This window comes from Coenobita brevimanus, chromosome 7 (genome assembly GCF_032717465.1).
Source record: "Coenobita brevimanus isolate Jiangsu-jjx chromosome 7, ASM3271746v2, whole genome shotgun sequence".
Lineage (NCBI taxonomy): Eukaryota > Metazoa > Arthropoda > Malacostraca > Decapoda > Coenobitidae > Coenobita > Coenobita brevimanus.
This window is the reverse complement of record NC_136960.1, coordinates 11,892,649-11,909,333: the sequence shown is the minus strand read 5'-3', so window position 1 is coordinate 11,909,333 and position 16,685 is coordinate 11,892,649. Positions and strand designations below refer to the sequence as shown.

General features: G+C 42.5%; 1 protein-coding gene across 1 annotated transcript in view; it reads right to left on the bottom strand.

The window, feature by feature from the left end:
* LOC145404979 (uncharacterized) overlaps positions 1-14,063 on the bottom strand; it is a 16,956-nt gene extending 2,893 nt beyond the window's left edge. The window contains exons 1-2 of the mRNA XM_080276484.1: positions 13,899-14,063; positions 13,360-13,479 (exon numbers count right to left, since the gene is read on the bottom strand). Of these exons, the coding sequence (XP_080132610.1) occupies positions 13,360-13,479; positions 13,899-14,063 (285 nt within the window). The remainder of the gene's footprint in view (positions 1-13,359; positions 13,480-13,898) is intronic.
* Between the last annotated feature and the right edge of the window lie 2,622 nt (positions 14,064-16,685).

The window sequence follows — 16,685 nt, the reverse complement described above, 5'->3', positions numbered from 1 at the left end:
GGGTTGATAGGTGTAAGAACTGAGTCTTAGATGCATTAAAAACAACCAGATTATTTTTACCCCAGTCAGAGATACGAGCCAATTCAGATAGGTGTGCCATAGTCTCATCCCTTGTTTGTTGAAGTAACTGTTGAGATGGGCGTTGCGGGAACCGAATGGAATGGTGAAGGGTGGAGTCATCAGCGTATGAGTGGATAGGGTAAGATGTACAGCTTAGAAGATCATTGATGAATAAAAGGAAGAGAGTTGGTGATAGCACAGAGCCCTGAGGAACACCACTGTTGATATATCTAGGAGAAGAACGATGGCCGTCTACAACGGCGGCTATAGAACGACCAGAAAGGAAGCAAGCGATGAAGGCACAGATAGAAGGATAGAAACCGTAGGAGGGCAGTTTGGAAATTAAAGATTTATGCCAGACTCGATCGACAGCCTTTGAGATGTCAAGTGCAATGGCAAAGCTTTCGCCAAAGTCCCGAAAAGAGGATGACCAGGAGTCTGAGAGGTAGGTGAGAAGATCGCCAGTGGAGCGTCCCTGACGAAACCCGTACTGACGATCGGAAAGAAGGTTGTGATAGGAAAGATGCCTTAAAATTTTTCTATTGAGAATTGACTCGCAAACTTTTGAAATACAGGACGTTAAAGCAATTGGACGATAGTTGGAGGGTTGGGAGTGGTCACCCTTCTTTGGGACTGGCTGAATGAAAGGAAACTTCCAGCAAGAAGGAAAGGTACAAGTTGACAGACAAAGGCGAAAGAGTTTGCCTAGGCAGGATGTAAGCACAGAAGCACAGTTCTTGAGAACAACAGGAGGGACCCCATTAGGCCCATATGCCTTGTTAGTACTGTGGCCAGTGATGGCAGAAAATATATCAACTGAAGAAATTTTAATGTCAGCCATGAGGAAGTCAGAGGGGGGAAGTGATGGAGGAACAGCACCGGAATCGTCTAAGGTGGAATTGGAGGAGAAAGTCTGTGCAAAGAGATCTGCTTTATCAGTAGAAGAAATAGCTACAAAACCATCAGAGTAGAAAAGAGGAGGGAAGGATGATAAGGTAAAGTTGTTAGAAAGATTTTTGGCAAGGTGCCAGAAGGAGCGGCAAGAATTCGAGTTGGAGAGTTGAGAGCATTTAGTATGGATGAAATTATTTTTAGTAGAGCGAAGAAGAGACTTAGCACGATTCCGGGCAGAAACGTAAAGATGATGTGATTCAGGGGTGGGTTGGCTCCGGTACCTTTTGTAGGCCCTCTCCATGTTGCGGACAGCATTAGAACAAGCGTGATTAAACCAAGGCTTTCTTGCGTTAGTCAAAGGATATGAGAAAGGAATGTATGCTTCCATGCCCGAAAGAATAACCTCCGTAATGCGCAAGGCACACTCAGATGGCTCCCGGCCATGGAAGCAATAGTCATTCCAGGGAAAATCAAAGAAGTACTGCCTGAGGGCCTCCCAGTCCGCGGCTCCAAAATGCCACAGACGACGTTTCCCTGGAGGGTCCACAGGCCATACCGGAGTGATAGGAGAGGTTAAGGTAATAAGGTTGTGATCGGAGGAGCCCAACGGAGAGAAAAGATTAACAGAGTAAGCAGAAGGATTAGTTGTGAGGAAGAGGTCAAGTATGTTGGAACTCTCTCCAAGGCAGTCAGGGATACGGGTAGGGTGCTGTACAAGCTGCTCTAGGTCATTAAGGATAGAAAAGATGTAGGCTTGTTCTCCAGGTGGATCCGTGAAAGGAGAGGAGAGCCAAAGGTGGTGGTGAACATTGAAATCTCCTAGAATGGAGATTTCAGAGAAAGGAGAAATGGATAGAATGTATAGAATGTATATGGATATATATATATATATATATATATATATATATATATATATATATATATATATATATATATATATATATATATATATATATATATGTTTGTGTGTGTGTGTGTGTGTGTGTGTGTGTGTGTTTATAGGTAGATGGATCCATTTAGTTTTTGGTTGGTTGGTTTGTCGACAGAGAGAGGAAGAAAGGCAAAGAAGAGGATAAAGGGAATAGGTGAGAGAAGGAGGGGGAATGAAAGGAATATTGGAGAGAGAGAGAGAGAGAGAGAGAGAGAGAGAGAGAGAGAGAGAGAGAGACTGTATTCTCCATCACTCCATCACATAAAGGAACTGAAGCAGACGAGATCTCACTTATGGTATCCTCCCCTCTCTCCCTTCCTTCCTTCACTCTTTCCCTCCCTTCCCTCTCTCTCCCTCTTCCTCCTCCTTCCTTTCCTCTCTCCCTCTCCCCTCCATTCTCGATTCCTCTTCTTTCCCTCTCCCTTCTTCCCCTTCCCTCCCTACCTCCCTCCATACCTATCTACCTACCTCCTTCCTCCCTTCCCTCTCTCCTTCACCCACCATTACCACATTTTAGTAGTGAAAGGAAGAATCAAGCAGGAGGCGGTGTGTTGTTATTAAATCAGGATTTCATCCAGTCGAAATTGAAAACATTGACACCATTGATTTTCGGCTTAGAAATTAATCTTGTCATAAAATCACTCTTGGGTTAATTTATCGTCCACCTGGTTAGCCACTCAACATAGATAATGAAATCTACAATCAAACTGCCGAATCATCTTGTATGCACAGCACTGTAATATTTGGTGATTTTAATTTACCAGTCCCAAAATGGGGAGAAGCTCTATCCTCACACACAGGGTTAGACCTGTATACAAACTTGCAGGAAAGTTCTTTATATCAATTTGTAAATTATCTGACACGTGAATCTAACATCCTAGATCTTGTCTTAGCTACGTCAGAAAATTTACTGAGTAACGTTATTGTAGGAGAAGAATTTACCACAAGTGATCATCGCATAGTTACATTTAACATCAAATTCAGTGAAGACAGTGTCAGGGCCAGTTGTGAGAAAGTGCCCAACTTTAAGAGAGCAAATTTTAAGAAATTAAAGGCAATTGTAGGTGCAGGTGACTGGTATCCCATTGTCGAAACTTTAGATATCAATGATGCATGGAATTTTTTTTTTACAGAAACTCTCAACAATGCCGTCAGGTTATGTATTCCAATGCAGAACAGAAGGCCTGCCAAAAATTCTAAACCCAAATGGTGGAACTCTGACATTAAACATTGTCTAGAAGCAAAAAATCTTGCATATAAGAATTATAATACCACAAAATATCAAAATGACAAAAATGAATACAATGCCCTTCGACGAAAAGCCAAAATATTAAATAAATGCAGTAAGAAAAACCTTGAGGCACATATTGCAAGCATCAGTAAATCAAATCCCAAAGAATTTTTCAGTTACATAAGAAGCAAAAAGGTAATAACTCCAACAATTGGTCCCTTAATCACAGATAACAGAGAGCACACTGATGATGAAACTACGATTGCGAAAATTCTTAATACTTTCTTCGCGTCAGAATTTACGACAGAAAATATTCACACAATTCCTACTGTTTCCCCCATTCCCATAGAAGAGGACAACATAATCACTGACATTGTAGTTAGCGATCGTGGCGCACTGCTTACAATAAGGAAATTAAAAGAGAATAAAACACCAGGACCGGACAAAATATCTCAACGTGTATTGAAGGAACTACAGAATGAAATATCAAAGCCTTTAACTGACCTTTTTAACTTATCACTTAACCCACGGTGTCCCGTCGACGTACTTCCACGTCCTCACGTTATGTCACTGCCAATCCCGTTGATGTACTTCAACGTCCTGCAATTGCAAGGTTCATAATTTCCACAATTTTCAAAATTCGCGCGAGATTTTCGATTCGCCCACGTACCCAAGCCTCCCCTACCTGCCGCCAGGCAGGCAGCGTCCTAGACCCTGTGTGACCTGCGCTCGCCCTTGTCTCAGTCACTCACCTGCTAGCAGTGACCCAGGTCAGACATGGCGCGGAAAGGTCTCTCAGACGAGGAAATTGCATCCGCCCTGGAAGCCTTCACTGGAGATAGTGATTCTCCACTCGATGATGATGTGGTAGATCTCGATTACGTCCAGCCAGAGGAAGAAATAAGTAGCAGTGATGAAGAGGTCCCTTCACCCCGAAAAACGCTGTATGTGACATACCGTAAGGCAAGGGAAGGCCAGCCTGCTCCCCAACCACGTGCACGGCTATCTCTCCATCCCGAATCTGATGAGGACGAGGATGAGGACGATGAGGATGACGGCGGCTTAGGACGTGATATCGCCTCGTGGTTGGGAAAAGAAAAAATATCACCACGAGGATCAGAAGGTGGGGCGAGAAGACATATAAGGTATGGTGAAAGTCTTTTGTCTGGGGAAGTGGAAAGTGGTGTGGTGGGATTGCTGGGTGAAAGGGAAAGTGTTGTGGCAGCAGCGCGGGGTGAAAGTGAAAGTGGTGTGGGGGTAGTGCGGGGTGAAGGGGCAAGTGGTGTGAGGGAGGCAGCACGAGCACGTGGTGTACGTAGGCCTAGGGGAGAGGAGGTGGAGCCACTCCCCAGCACGTCTTTCGCCCCACAATATTCCCAAACTTCCTCCCCACAGCCCCAGGATGTGGGGAAAGGAAAGAAAGGGAAGGGAAAGGGTAAAAGAAAAGGGAGAGGGAAGAGAAGTGCGAGTGATGAGAGGCGCCGCTCTCCACCTCCCCAACCTCCCCCACCACCCTCACCTCCCCACCCTGACGAAGGGGACGATGGGGACGTGGCTGGAGACGGTGGTGTCACGTGGAACTGGGAAGATGGGAGTAATTTTACTCCCATCATTCACCCTTTCACTGAGGAGTGGCGGTCTGGTTGCACGGCTCCAGGTGTGCATGCAGGTTCGTCTAGGGTGGATTTTTTCCACTTGTTCTTTGAGGAGGCGTTTGTGGGGCGCATAGTTGAACAGACTAATATATTTTCACGATCACAGCGCCGTGAAAGTGAACGTTTGGGAACCACGAGCAGGCATTCCCAACAATATGACTATCCCATTACAATTTCAGAGATGTTCTTATTTTTGGCCCTGGTTCTCTTGCTGGGTGTGGTAAGGAAAAACCAAATTCCTGCCTACTGGACAACTGACCCAATGATCCTCACACCTTTCTTTGGAAAGGTGATGAGTCGTAACAGATTTCAGTATATTCTCGGCCGCCTCCACTTTTTTGATGCAGAAGATCCAGCCAATGCAAATAACACAGATAAAATGAGGAGAATTAGGCTGGTATTTGATCATTTACGGGAAATGTTCCACTCCTCATTTTATCCCTACAGAGACCTCGTCATAGACGAGAGTCTTGTGTTGTGGAGAGGCAATATTTCCTTTAGGCAGTACATACCCAGCAAGAGACACCGTTTCGGGTTCAAGATCTTTGTTATGTGTGACTGTAAGACTGGTTATGTGCAAGACATAGTCTTGTACACGGGCGCACAGACAGATATAACAGAAGATCGGAGTATAGGACTCTCTGGGGCCGTGGTGAAGACAATGATAGAAGAGTACCTTCATCGTGGTCATGTGTTGTACCTGGACAACTGGTACACTAGCCCTCTTCTCGCTAGGTTCCTCCACCAACACGACACCGGAGTCTGTGGTACAGTCAAGAGAAACCATCGCCATATGGTCAAGATAGGGAGGAAACTTGACAAGAACGAGGTGGTTTTCTTCCAGGCCAATAACATCCTTGCCACCCTGTGGAACCACAACAGGGAAGTTTGCCTCCTATCAACTGTTCACAGCCCCCTGATGCACCGCACAGACTCCGTGGATCACCGTAGTGAGAGGAGGCGCAACGTATGGAAACCCAAGTCTGTACTGGACTATAATCTGAACATGAGGCAAGTGGATCAGTCAGACTCGATGATTTCAAGTGGTGACTGTGCCAGGACCACGATGAAGTGGTACAAGAAACTCCTTTTCCACTTGCTCGACATCACGGTCCTGAACGCCCACTACCTGCACGCAATGACCACTGGAGTATCCGAGACCTTTGAGGGGTTTGTGAGGGAGCTGGCACGTGAAATAATCGCCAAGCATGCCCAGGACAGACCCACACACCACACCCGCACCCCCATGGCTGCCCAGACTCCCCTACGTCTTGCAGGACGCCACTATCCCAGCGCAATCCCTTCCGACCCAAACCGTCGTAAACCCCAGCGTCGCTGCCATGTATGTAAGCACTCGACAGTCAGACCATCCACTCAGAGAAAAGACACAAGGTACGAGTGTGTCAAGTGCAATGTTGCGTAGTGCCTTCAGCCTTGTTTCAAAGAGTATCATAATTTCCTACACTACTGAAACTGTGTGGGAAGGCGAAATGACGCTCATTATAATGGTAAGGCCAGTCAGTAGGTGCTAAGTCAAATATAAAGTTGAAACGGGTGTTATGTTTTCAGGAAAGTAATGTATAAGTTGAGAATTAGTGTAAGTTGAAAGAATTTATATCAAAACTACACCCACTGTGTAAATCTGCGAAAATATGACGCTCAGTATAACACTCTGGTCAGTAAATATGTGATAGCAAGAATATAAAGTGGAAACGGGTGTAATGTTAGCATGAATAAAACTTATAAGTTGAACAATAGTGTAAGTTGTAATAATTGATGTCACGAGTACACCCACATTCTGGTCAGTAAGTATATGATAGGAATTATATAAAGTGGAATTTGTTGTAATGTTAGTAGTAAGGTATTTTATAAGTTGATTACTAATGTAAGATGAAACAAATGATATCGCGATAACACTCCCTGTGTAAGTACGCGCTAATATGACGCTCAGTTGAATCGTAAGTTCTGAAATTATGTGATATCAATTATATCAAGTGTAAACATGTGCAATGTTAGTGGAGAATTATTATATAAGTACAAAAATAGGTTGTAAGTTGAAATAGTAGTCATAGCGACTTCACCGTGTGTGTTATTATGCGCTATTATTACGCTATTTATTTACGTAAGGCCTGAAATTATCTCAAAACAGTTCTATAAAGTTGAAAAGTGTATAATGTTATTAGAAAACTATTATGTAAGTAGAAAAAACACAATACGAGTTGACACAACAGTCACAGCGAGTTCACTCACTACGTAAATAAGCGCTAACATTACGCTAAATGTTATCAAAAGGCCTGTGAATACATAAAAACAGTTCAATAAAATGTAAAATGGTATAATGTTATTGTAGAAGTATTATGTAAGTAAAAAAAATGATATGTATCATGATTTTCGAATGTTAGCGATTCATCGTGACCAAGTTGCCCGATTTTGCTCGTTTCGCATGATGGTACAATGCTTATTTCTGCTCTATTTTTGTATAAAATCCAATATACTCTTTTATCACATGTTTTTATGTTTGTAATAAATACATATCTACTAACTTTCATTGGTTTCCCAGACTTATAATACCATAGAAAACGTTAGAGGCTCAGACCACCTACGGAGAACACGGGGCCAGGTAGGACCAAGGCATACCTGTTTAGGGTAATTATGGACTCCCGGGGAACAATTTCTTTGTCACTGACCATTGTTTCTGACCAAAAGCGAAAGTTTTAGCAAAAAAAAAAAAAAGGGTCGAAAAATGGTCGGGATTGGGGGGTACCAGTGGTGAAAAAGTGGTCGGGACGGAGCGGGTTAAGAGCAGTAAGATGCCACATGAATGTAAGCTTGCTAACATAACCCCTATATTTAAAAAGGGCAACAGAGCCCAACCAGAAAACTACCGCCCAATTAGTTTAACATTGGTGGTTTGCAAATTGCTTGAAACTACTATCAGAGACAAGTTTGTGAAAGAGAAACAAACAATCTCATAAAAGATTCGCAACATGGTTTTCATAATAATCGCTCTTGCCTCACGAATCTGCTTGATATACTGAACATGTGCGACGAGACTAAATCTGTTGATGTGGTCTACCTTGGTTTTCAAAAGGCTTTTGACAAAGTTCCACACAAAAGACTCCTTCAGAAGCTAAAGGCACATGGTTTCAGCGAAAGTGTTCTTGGGTGGGTAGAAGATTGGCTCACTGGACGAAAGCAAAGAGTTGTAATAAATGGAAAAGAGTCAGATGGATAAATGTTACAAGCGGAGTGCCTCAGGGTTCAGTGTTAGGTCCTATTCTTTTCTTGATATATGTGAATGATATTGACAAAGAACTGTGTTGTAAAATTTGCTGATGATACTAAAATAGGTAACAGAATAGATACAGCACTGCAAAGGCAGGCAATTCAAAGAGATCTTGATAAACTGTTTTACTGGGCCCAAGTCTGGCAAATAGATTTCAATATTAATAAATGCAAAATGCTAAACATTGGCAGTTAAAATGTAAGAGCTAGTAATAACATGAATAATGTTCAATTTGATAGGGTAAACCATGAAAAAGACTTAGGAGTTAAAATAACAAACGTTTTGAAACCAAGCAAACAATGTACAGAAGCTGTGAAAAAAGCCAATAAATTGATTGGATTCATAGGCTGAGAATTTGAATATAAATTCGATAATAATGTCCTCTCTTTGTATATTTCCTTAGTATGCCCACACTTGGAGTATTGCGTTCAGTTTTGGTCACCGTATTATAAAACAGATATGGAAAAGCTTGAAAGAGTGCAGTGAAGGATGACAAAGATGATACCTAGACTGAGAAATAAACCGTACGAGGAAAGTTAAGAAGCCCTGAATCTCTTTACACTAACTATACGAAGGAGACGAGGAGATTTAATTCAAGTATTCAAAACATTCAAAGGACATGATAACATGGCTGTCGATAAATACTTCACAGTTGATCACTCGAATTATACTAGAGGCAATGGGCATAAAATAATTGGCAAACGATTCCAGTCGCATGAAGCTAAGCATTTCTTCTTCAATAGAGTTGTAAATATATGGAATAAATTGCCCTCCAACATAGTAAATTGTAATATAGTACAAACCTTTAAAGGTCGCCTGGATAAGTATTTGTCGTCTAACCCCCAGCTTAATATGTTTACTCCTGAATAAAACACTAGTGTATGTATAGTTTTCTTTTTTATCTTATTTTATTGTTTTTAGAGCCTGGATCAATTTATTGAATGCAAATATAATATATGCACAGACTAGGATTTTTTTTTTTTTAATGCGAGGAAGAAGGAACCAAAGGCTATGAGCCCGCAATAACAGTTCCCTCCAAGAGAAAAACAAAATACAATAGAGAGCCAAATTCAAGATCCGATCATTTCGAGATGCCTGGGCACACTGCGTTTGAAAGACTGGAGATCATAGGCAGTAGGAAATACAGACAGAGGGAGACAGTTCCAGAGTTGGCCTGTTGCATAAATGAAAGACTGGGAGTAACGGTTAACTCTTGCATTAGAGAGTTGGACAGAAAAGGGATGAGAGTTTGCTGCTAGACGGGTGCTACGCGCCTGTCGTAGAGGTGGAGGAATGCAAGCAGACAGTTCAGAGGAGCAGTGACCATTAAAGTAGCGATAGAAAAGAGATAAAGATGCAACGGTGCGGTGAAGAGACAGAGGTTGAAGGGAGTCAGTAAGAGGAGGAGAGTTAATGAGACGAAAAGCCTTTGACTCCGCCCAATTGAGAAGAGCTGTATGTGGGGAGCCTCCCCACACATGAGAGTTGTACTCCACACAGGGGCGGATAAAACCCCTATATACAGTCAACAATTGTGCAGGGGTAAAGAAAGAACGGAGTCGGCTTAGCACATCTAATCTCTTGGAAGCAGATTTTACAAGAGATGTAACATGATCTTTCCAAGATAAGTCCCGAGTAAATGAAACCACAAGCATGTTCAAGGATGATGCAGGATTAAGCTGAATATTATTAAACATTAGTGGGTATACCTGTGGAAGATTTTGTCGGGTTGACAGGTGTAAGAACTGAGTCTTAGATGCATTAAAAACAACCAGATTATTTTTACCCCAGTCAGAGATACGAGCCAAGTCAGACATTAGCTGTGTCATAGCCTCATCCCTTGTTTGTTGAAGTAACTGCTGAGATGGGTGTTGCGGAAACCGAATGGAAAAGTGAAGGGTGGAGTCATCAGCATATGAGTGGGTAGGGTTAGATATACAGCTTAGAAGGTCATTGATGAATAAAAGGAAGAGAGTTGGTGATAGGACAGAGCCCTGAGGAACACCACTGTTGATAGATCTAGGAGAAGAACGACGGCCGTCTACAACAGCGGCTATAGAATGACCAGAAAGGAAGCTAGCTATGAAGGCACAGATAGAAGGACAGAAACCGAAAGAGGGCAGTTTGGAAATTAAAGATTTATGCCACTCTCGATCGAAAGCCTTTGAGATGTCAAGTGCAATGGTAAAGCTTTCGCCAAAGTCCCGAAAAGAGGATGACCAGGAGTCTGAAAGGTAGGTGAGAAGATCGCTAGTGGAGCATCCCTGACGGAACCCATATGACGATTAGAAAGAAGGTTGTGATAGGAAAGATGCCTTAAAATTTTTCTATTGAGATTTGACTCGAAAACCTTTGAAATACAGGACGTTAAAGCAATTGGACGATAGTTGGAGGGTTGGGAGTGGTCACCCTTCTTTGGGACTGGCTGGATGAGAGCAAACTTCCAGCAAGAAGGAAAGGTACAAGTTGACAGACAACGGCGAATGAGTTTGCCTAGGCAGGGTGTAAGCACAGAAGCACAGTTCTTGAGAACAACAGGAGGGACTCCATCAGGCCCATATGCCTTGTTAGTATTAAGGCCAGTGATGGCAGAAAATTCATCAGCTGAAGAAATTTTAATGTCAGCCATGAGGAAGTCAGAGGGGGGAAGAGATGGAGGAACAGCACCATAATCGTCTAAGGTGGAATTGGAGGAGAAAGTCTGTGTGAAGAGATCTGTTTTATCAGTAGAAGAAATAGCTACAGACCCATCAGCGTAGAAAAGAGGAGGGAAGGATGATAAGGTAAAATTGTTAGAAAGGTTTTTTGCAAGGTGCCAGAAGGAGCGGGAAGAATTCAATTTCGAGAATTGAGAGCATTTAGTACGGATGAAATTATTTTTAGCAACGCGAAGAACAGACTTAGCACGATTCTGGGCAGAAAAGCAAATATGATGTGATTCAGATAGCCCTGAGTTAACAGTCACTACCCATACTTTCGACCTGTTATAGGCTGTGAATCGCTGAGGGTCTCTGTTATTTAAGTGGCCACCATCGGGATTTTTTTTTTTAATATACCTGGGGTCACTGCTTCAGGACGTGACTTGTGTGCTTGTCTCACATGGGAAAGTTCCTAGTCTCAGTGGAATGAATGGAGCTGGGGCCTGATTGACTGCTGCCTACCTTAATAGAGCCAGACAAGGCTGCTGCACCACCCCTGAACATCTGCACTGTGCACTGTGCAAATTCCATACTGTGTCCGCAGACGCCCGATTAAGTCATCATACCCGTACATGGTATTATGCATTAGTTATTTATTGATTCGATTATTCATTTTACTTTACTACTTTCTCTTTCAGGTTATTCATACTGGTAGCTTATAGAAAATGTATTATAGAATGTAATTATTCCTTTCCAGTCTTTCCTATGAAATTTCCATGTCAGTTTTTCCATGCTGCATGGTGGTTTTTCTCACTTTTTCTTTCCAGTTTTAACTGAAGGGTTTGGAGCCTTCTTGCTTTACTATCCTTATCCTTCAGCATATAGAGTTAGATCTCAGAGTCATAGTCTACTCTGTAACAAACAGCCTCGAAAGGACCATAAGGTCTGTTGCTGTTTGCTTTCCTTTGTACTCCTTTGTACTCTCCCCAGTCCATTTCCTACCTCTCTCTTCATTCCCTTTCTCTTCCCTGTCATTCCCCTCCATTTTCCCTCCCCGTCCATATCGCTTGTCCCCTCCCTTTCCACACTTCTACCCCTCACTCTTCCCCACCCCTCTTTCTGTCCCCCTAACCCAAATCTTCCCCTTCTGTATCCTTCTCTTAATTTGTCCTTCCCTCCCTCTTCCCCTCTCCCTCCCTCTCCTCCTCTTCCCCTCCCCTCCCCATCCACTTTATATTCCCCTCCCGTCTCTCTGTCCCCCATCCCCATTTTACCGTAACTCCATATTTTTCACTTCCTTCTTCCTAGCCTCTCTCTCTCTCTCTCTCTCTCTCTCTCTCTCTCATGGAATAATATTTTTCACTTCATCCTTCCTACTTGTCTCTTCCTCTCACCTAACATCTTTTAACCTGCGGCATCCCATCGACGTTCTTTAACGTCCACACGTTTTGTTACTGCCAATCCCGTCGACATACATAAACGCGAATCAATTGCAAGGTCCCTAATTTGCACAATTTTGAATTTTCGTGAGTGATTTTTGGTACGTATACACGTGACACCTTTCTCTACAAGAAGCCAGGCAGGGACAATGCCTTACCAAGCATGACCTCCTCCAACCCCCTGCACACCATTGTCTCAGCAATTCACCTGTTATCAGTGACTTGGCCAGTAAAGCCATGTCATGCCACGGTACGAAATTCAGGGCCAGAGTGATTCCCCAATCAATGACAATGTGGAGGACAAACTTTACATAGAATTAGAGGAAGAAAGTCAGAAATGATGATCAGGTAATGTGGCAAAAAAAGGTCAGGTATGGTGATGAGTTAGTGAGTGAAACAATGCTTATAATGCCTATAATACTGCTTGAAAACCAATATACTCTCGTACTACATATAAATTCGTATCAAGTCAGTTAATAAATACCGTTTATGAGTGGTGTGAAATAGTTTTCCTCCCATAGAACTCGTTTTCTTTGGTGCCAGCTTGTTAGAAAACCCAGTAAGGTAAGGAGGTACTCCTACCTGTATCGAGTATTTAAAACCTCAGGTGAGTGAATTCTCTATGCATTTTCGATGTTTCTCACCAAAAGCGGAGGTTTCAGCCAAAAAATTTTTTTCCAAAAATGGTCAGGATTGGGGGGAGTCAGTGGTGGAAAAGTGGTCGGGATGGGGCGGGTTAATCCTTATTACTTCCTAACTCTTAACTTCCTTCCTTCCTTCCTTCCCGCCTCCTCCCTCCCTCCTTCCCTCCCTCCCTCCCTTCCTTCCTTCCTTCCTTCTTTCTTTCCTTCCTTCCCTCCTTCCTCCCTTTTCACCAGCATAACCATAAACCTGAATATTCCAAACCGGACGAATTTTATTGCGCTCCATTCCTGGTGACTCTCTCTCTCTCTCTCTCTCTCTCTCTGTCTTAGTTTTGTCATTCACTAACTCACCTCGAAATTATTATTGTTTTCTATTGTAGGTGTTTGAAGAATGAGATGGCCAATTTTTTTCTCACTCGCTCACACACTCACTCGCTCAATCCCTTCCTCCTTCCCTCACTCACTCACTCAATCAATCAGTCAATCAATCCCTCCTTCCCTCACTCACTCACTCGCTCGCTCAGTCAATCAGTCAATCAATCCCTCCTTCCCTCACTCACACACTCACTCACTCACTCACCTGGTAGAGAGAGGCGTTGTGGTTGTTCTTACGGATGGACCTCTTTCCTTTGGTTATGATGTCGTAGAAGAGTTTGTTCAAGTCGATGGGGAAGATGCCGTGAGCGGATAGCAGGAGCAGCTGTGGAGAGAGAGAGAGAGAGAGAGAGAGAGAGAGAGAGAGAGGAAGGGAGGGAAGGAGAAAAGAGGTAAATAAGAATTTGAAGAAGAGAAAAAGTGAAATTTTAAGATGAGAGAGAGAGAGAGAGAGAGAGAGAGAGAGAGAGAGAGAATTATTTTAACTCCCAAACGAATGATATTTGGATCCCTCTTATTGCATTCTCAACACAAAATTACTCCCAGAATATCCTCTTAAAGTTCGTAACACATGATCAGGACGCCTTGTATGTATAGAAATTAATATGTATGTAACCTCTCCTCACCTTTCCTCACCTCTCCTCACCCCTCTTGCCCTAACCTTACCTAAGTACACCCCTCTCCACCCCACTCGCTCTAGCCTTACCCATCTCCACCCTACCCCTCTCCCCACCCCATACTCACCTTTATCATGGTCAGCATAATAATCACCGCTCCCGTTTCGTCCACCGAGAGAGCTTCACTGCCCAAGGAGACGAAGGTGTAGGTGACGATTGATGAGGCGATGGGTAGCAGGACGCCCACCACGCCCACGCACACCCACCCCCAACACAGCCTTGGCACCTTCATTCTGTGAGAAAGTGAGAAAAGGTGAGAAAGCAGGGTTGGAATAAATCCGATAAAAAAAAAAATCGACTTTTCAAATTTAAATTGGATTTTTTGGATTTAAATTAGATTTTTTTTTTTTTTAAATCTGTGATTTTTTTTTTCCAACCATGTTTGTGCCTTTGGGAATTCTGTCAAAAGGGTAACTCACTGGGCCTTTTTCCCTCCCACTTGCTGCAATGCGTCCATTAGGCATGATTATATATCACTGTTCAAATAAACAGACTTACAAAATTGAAAATAATAATGTGACTGGGAAGTGGGAGTAAGGCAGAGCACCACAGGCTAGCACTTCTTTGTATGGGGGAGGTTACTCACACGCAGGGTTGGAAAAAATAGCACACACCCACACACACACACACACACACACACACATATATATATATATATATATATATATATATATAAATATATATATATATATATATATATATATATATATATATATATATATATTTAAATAACAGAACAGAGCAAGGAAAAATAAAAAAATAAAAAAATAAATAAAAAATCCATGCACCAGATTACTAGTGTCCTCTGTTCATAAAATATCTGTAACAGATGGACTTGAACAGCAGCAGTTGAAGTTTGGAGGGAAACAATTCTGGGGAAGCGAGAATTCTGATAGGCAGAAGGTCTGCAGTATGGCTGAGTGACATTCCAGTCATGAGCACTGCCAGATGCCCGTGTAGCACGATGGAAAGCATGGAGAGGAGGCACAATGGACGCAACTTCGACTGAACATTTGCTATAAAAATATCTGTAAAATAATGCAAGGGAGGCAACATTCCTTCTTACTTGTAGGGGAGTTAGTTTGTTAGTAATAGCAGGGTCATTAATAATTCTAACAGCTTTGTTCTGAATTTTGTCTAGTTGTTTTAATGCAACCTCTCCACTTCCACTCCACAAGGGTGAGCAGTATTCAAGCTGAGAGCGCACATGACTTTTATAAATTATAGCTAACTGCAAGTCAGTGAAGAAGTTACGGACTCTGTACAATAATCCAAGTATCTTTAAGGCGGTTTTAGTAAGTGATCTGAGATGAGAGGTCCAGCTGAGGGCATTGTTAAGTGAGACACCGAGAATTTCAATACTTTTGGAAATGGGAATATTTGTAGCACTGAAGGTAATATAAGATTCAGGCAATACCTGTCTATTAGTAAATTGTATAAATTTAGTTTTACTAGCATTAAATGAGATAAGGTTATTTTGTCCCCATTCACTGATCGTGGATAGGTCTTGATTTAAAGAGATGGCTGTACTGAGTTGAGAGTTAGAGATATCAGACTTTGTAAATGAATGTCTGAGTGTGAATGAACTATGAGGTGTTGAGTCATCTGCATATGAATGGATGGGATTGTGGGTGACAGATAAGAGATCATTAATATGAACGAGGAACAGGGTTGGTGCCAGAACTGATCCCTGCGACACGCCGGCGTTATTTGAGTGGAAATTGTGATTACATCATCTACTCTTTTTCTTATATTTCTGTTGCTGAGATATGAGGAAATCAAAGGAACAAAAGAGTTTAGTCCATAGCAAGGGAGTTTGGACAACAGGGAACGGTGCCACACTCTATCGAAAGCTTTAGAAATATCCAGGGCTACTGCATGAGTTTCTCCATGTAGGTCAACTGATTGAATGATGGTATGAGTCAGGAGATTGAGTATGTCAATTGTGGATCTTTCCTGGCAAAAACCATATTGTCTATCACTAATTAAGTTGTTGGATTCAAGATGTTTAACTATGTGCTTATTAATTACAGTTTCAAAAACCTTACAAGAAGAAGATGTGACAGCTATTGGTCTGTAATCAGAGTGGTCAGAGGAACTTCCTTTCTTTGGAATTGGGTGGATATTGGCTTCATTCCATGAACTAGGGAATGAAGAAGTACGTATGCATAGTCTGAATAATTTAGCAAGAACAGAGGCAAGTTCTCGGGAACATTTTTTCAAAACAATTGGCGGTATTCCATTTGGGCCTGGAGCTTTGTTGGTAGGTAAATTGTCTAGGAGGGATTTCACGTACCCTGTCTGTATTTAAAGTGGAACAATATCAGGAGAGTCAAGTTCTAGTGATGGGATGTTCTGACTGGCTTCCTCTAAGGATATATATTCATCCATCCATCGTCCAATCCTACATTGCTCCATGAGGAGCGTAGGAGCCCGGGGCTAGGCAGTTGGTCTCGACATTTAAGATGAGAGTGACCAGCCTACTCATCCCTGAGTGGCATTACATGAGCAATCAACCCCAACCATTCCTTGGATATAAACCTTCACCGGCTCAATCCGTGGGGAGCGCAATAATTACCCACTAAACCATCAGGTGCCAAAATTTGATTATATGGTTACCACCCAGCGTAGTAAATGGTTTCCTGGTGTACAGGAAACCATTTGGCTTGTCACTTAGTGTAGAGTCACCCACAGGCAGAAGGAAAAGGAAAAAAGACAGAAGAGGGAGTGTAAAGTCACCCGTAGGCAGAAGGACAAGGAAAGAATGAAGGAAAGAAAGGCAGAAGAGGATGGAAGGAAAGAAGGATGGAAGAGAGAAAAAGGCAGACACCCGAGAGCAGCACTACATGGAGTG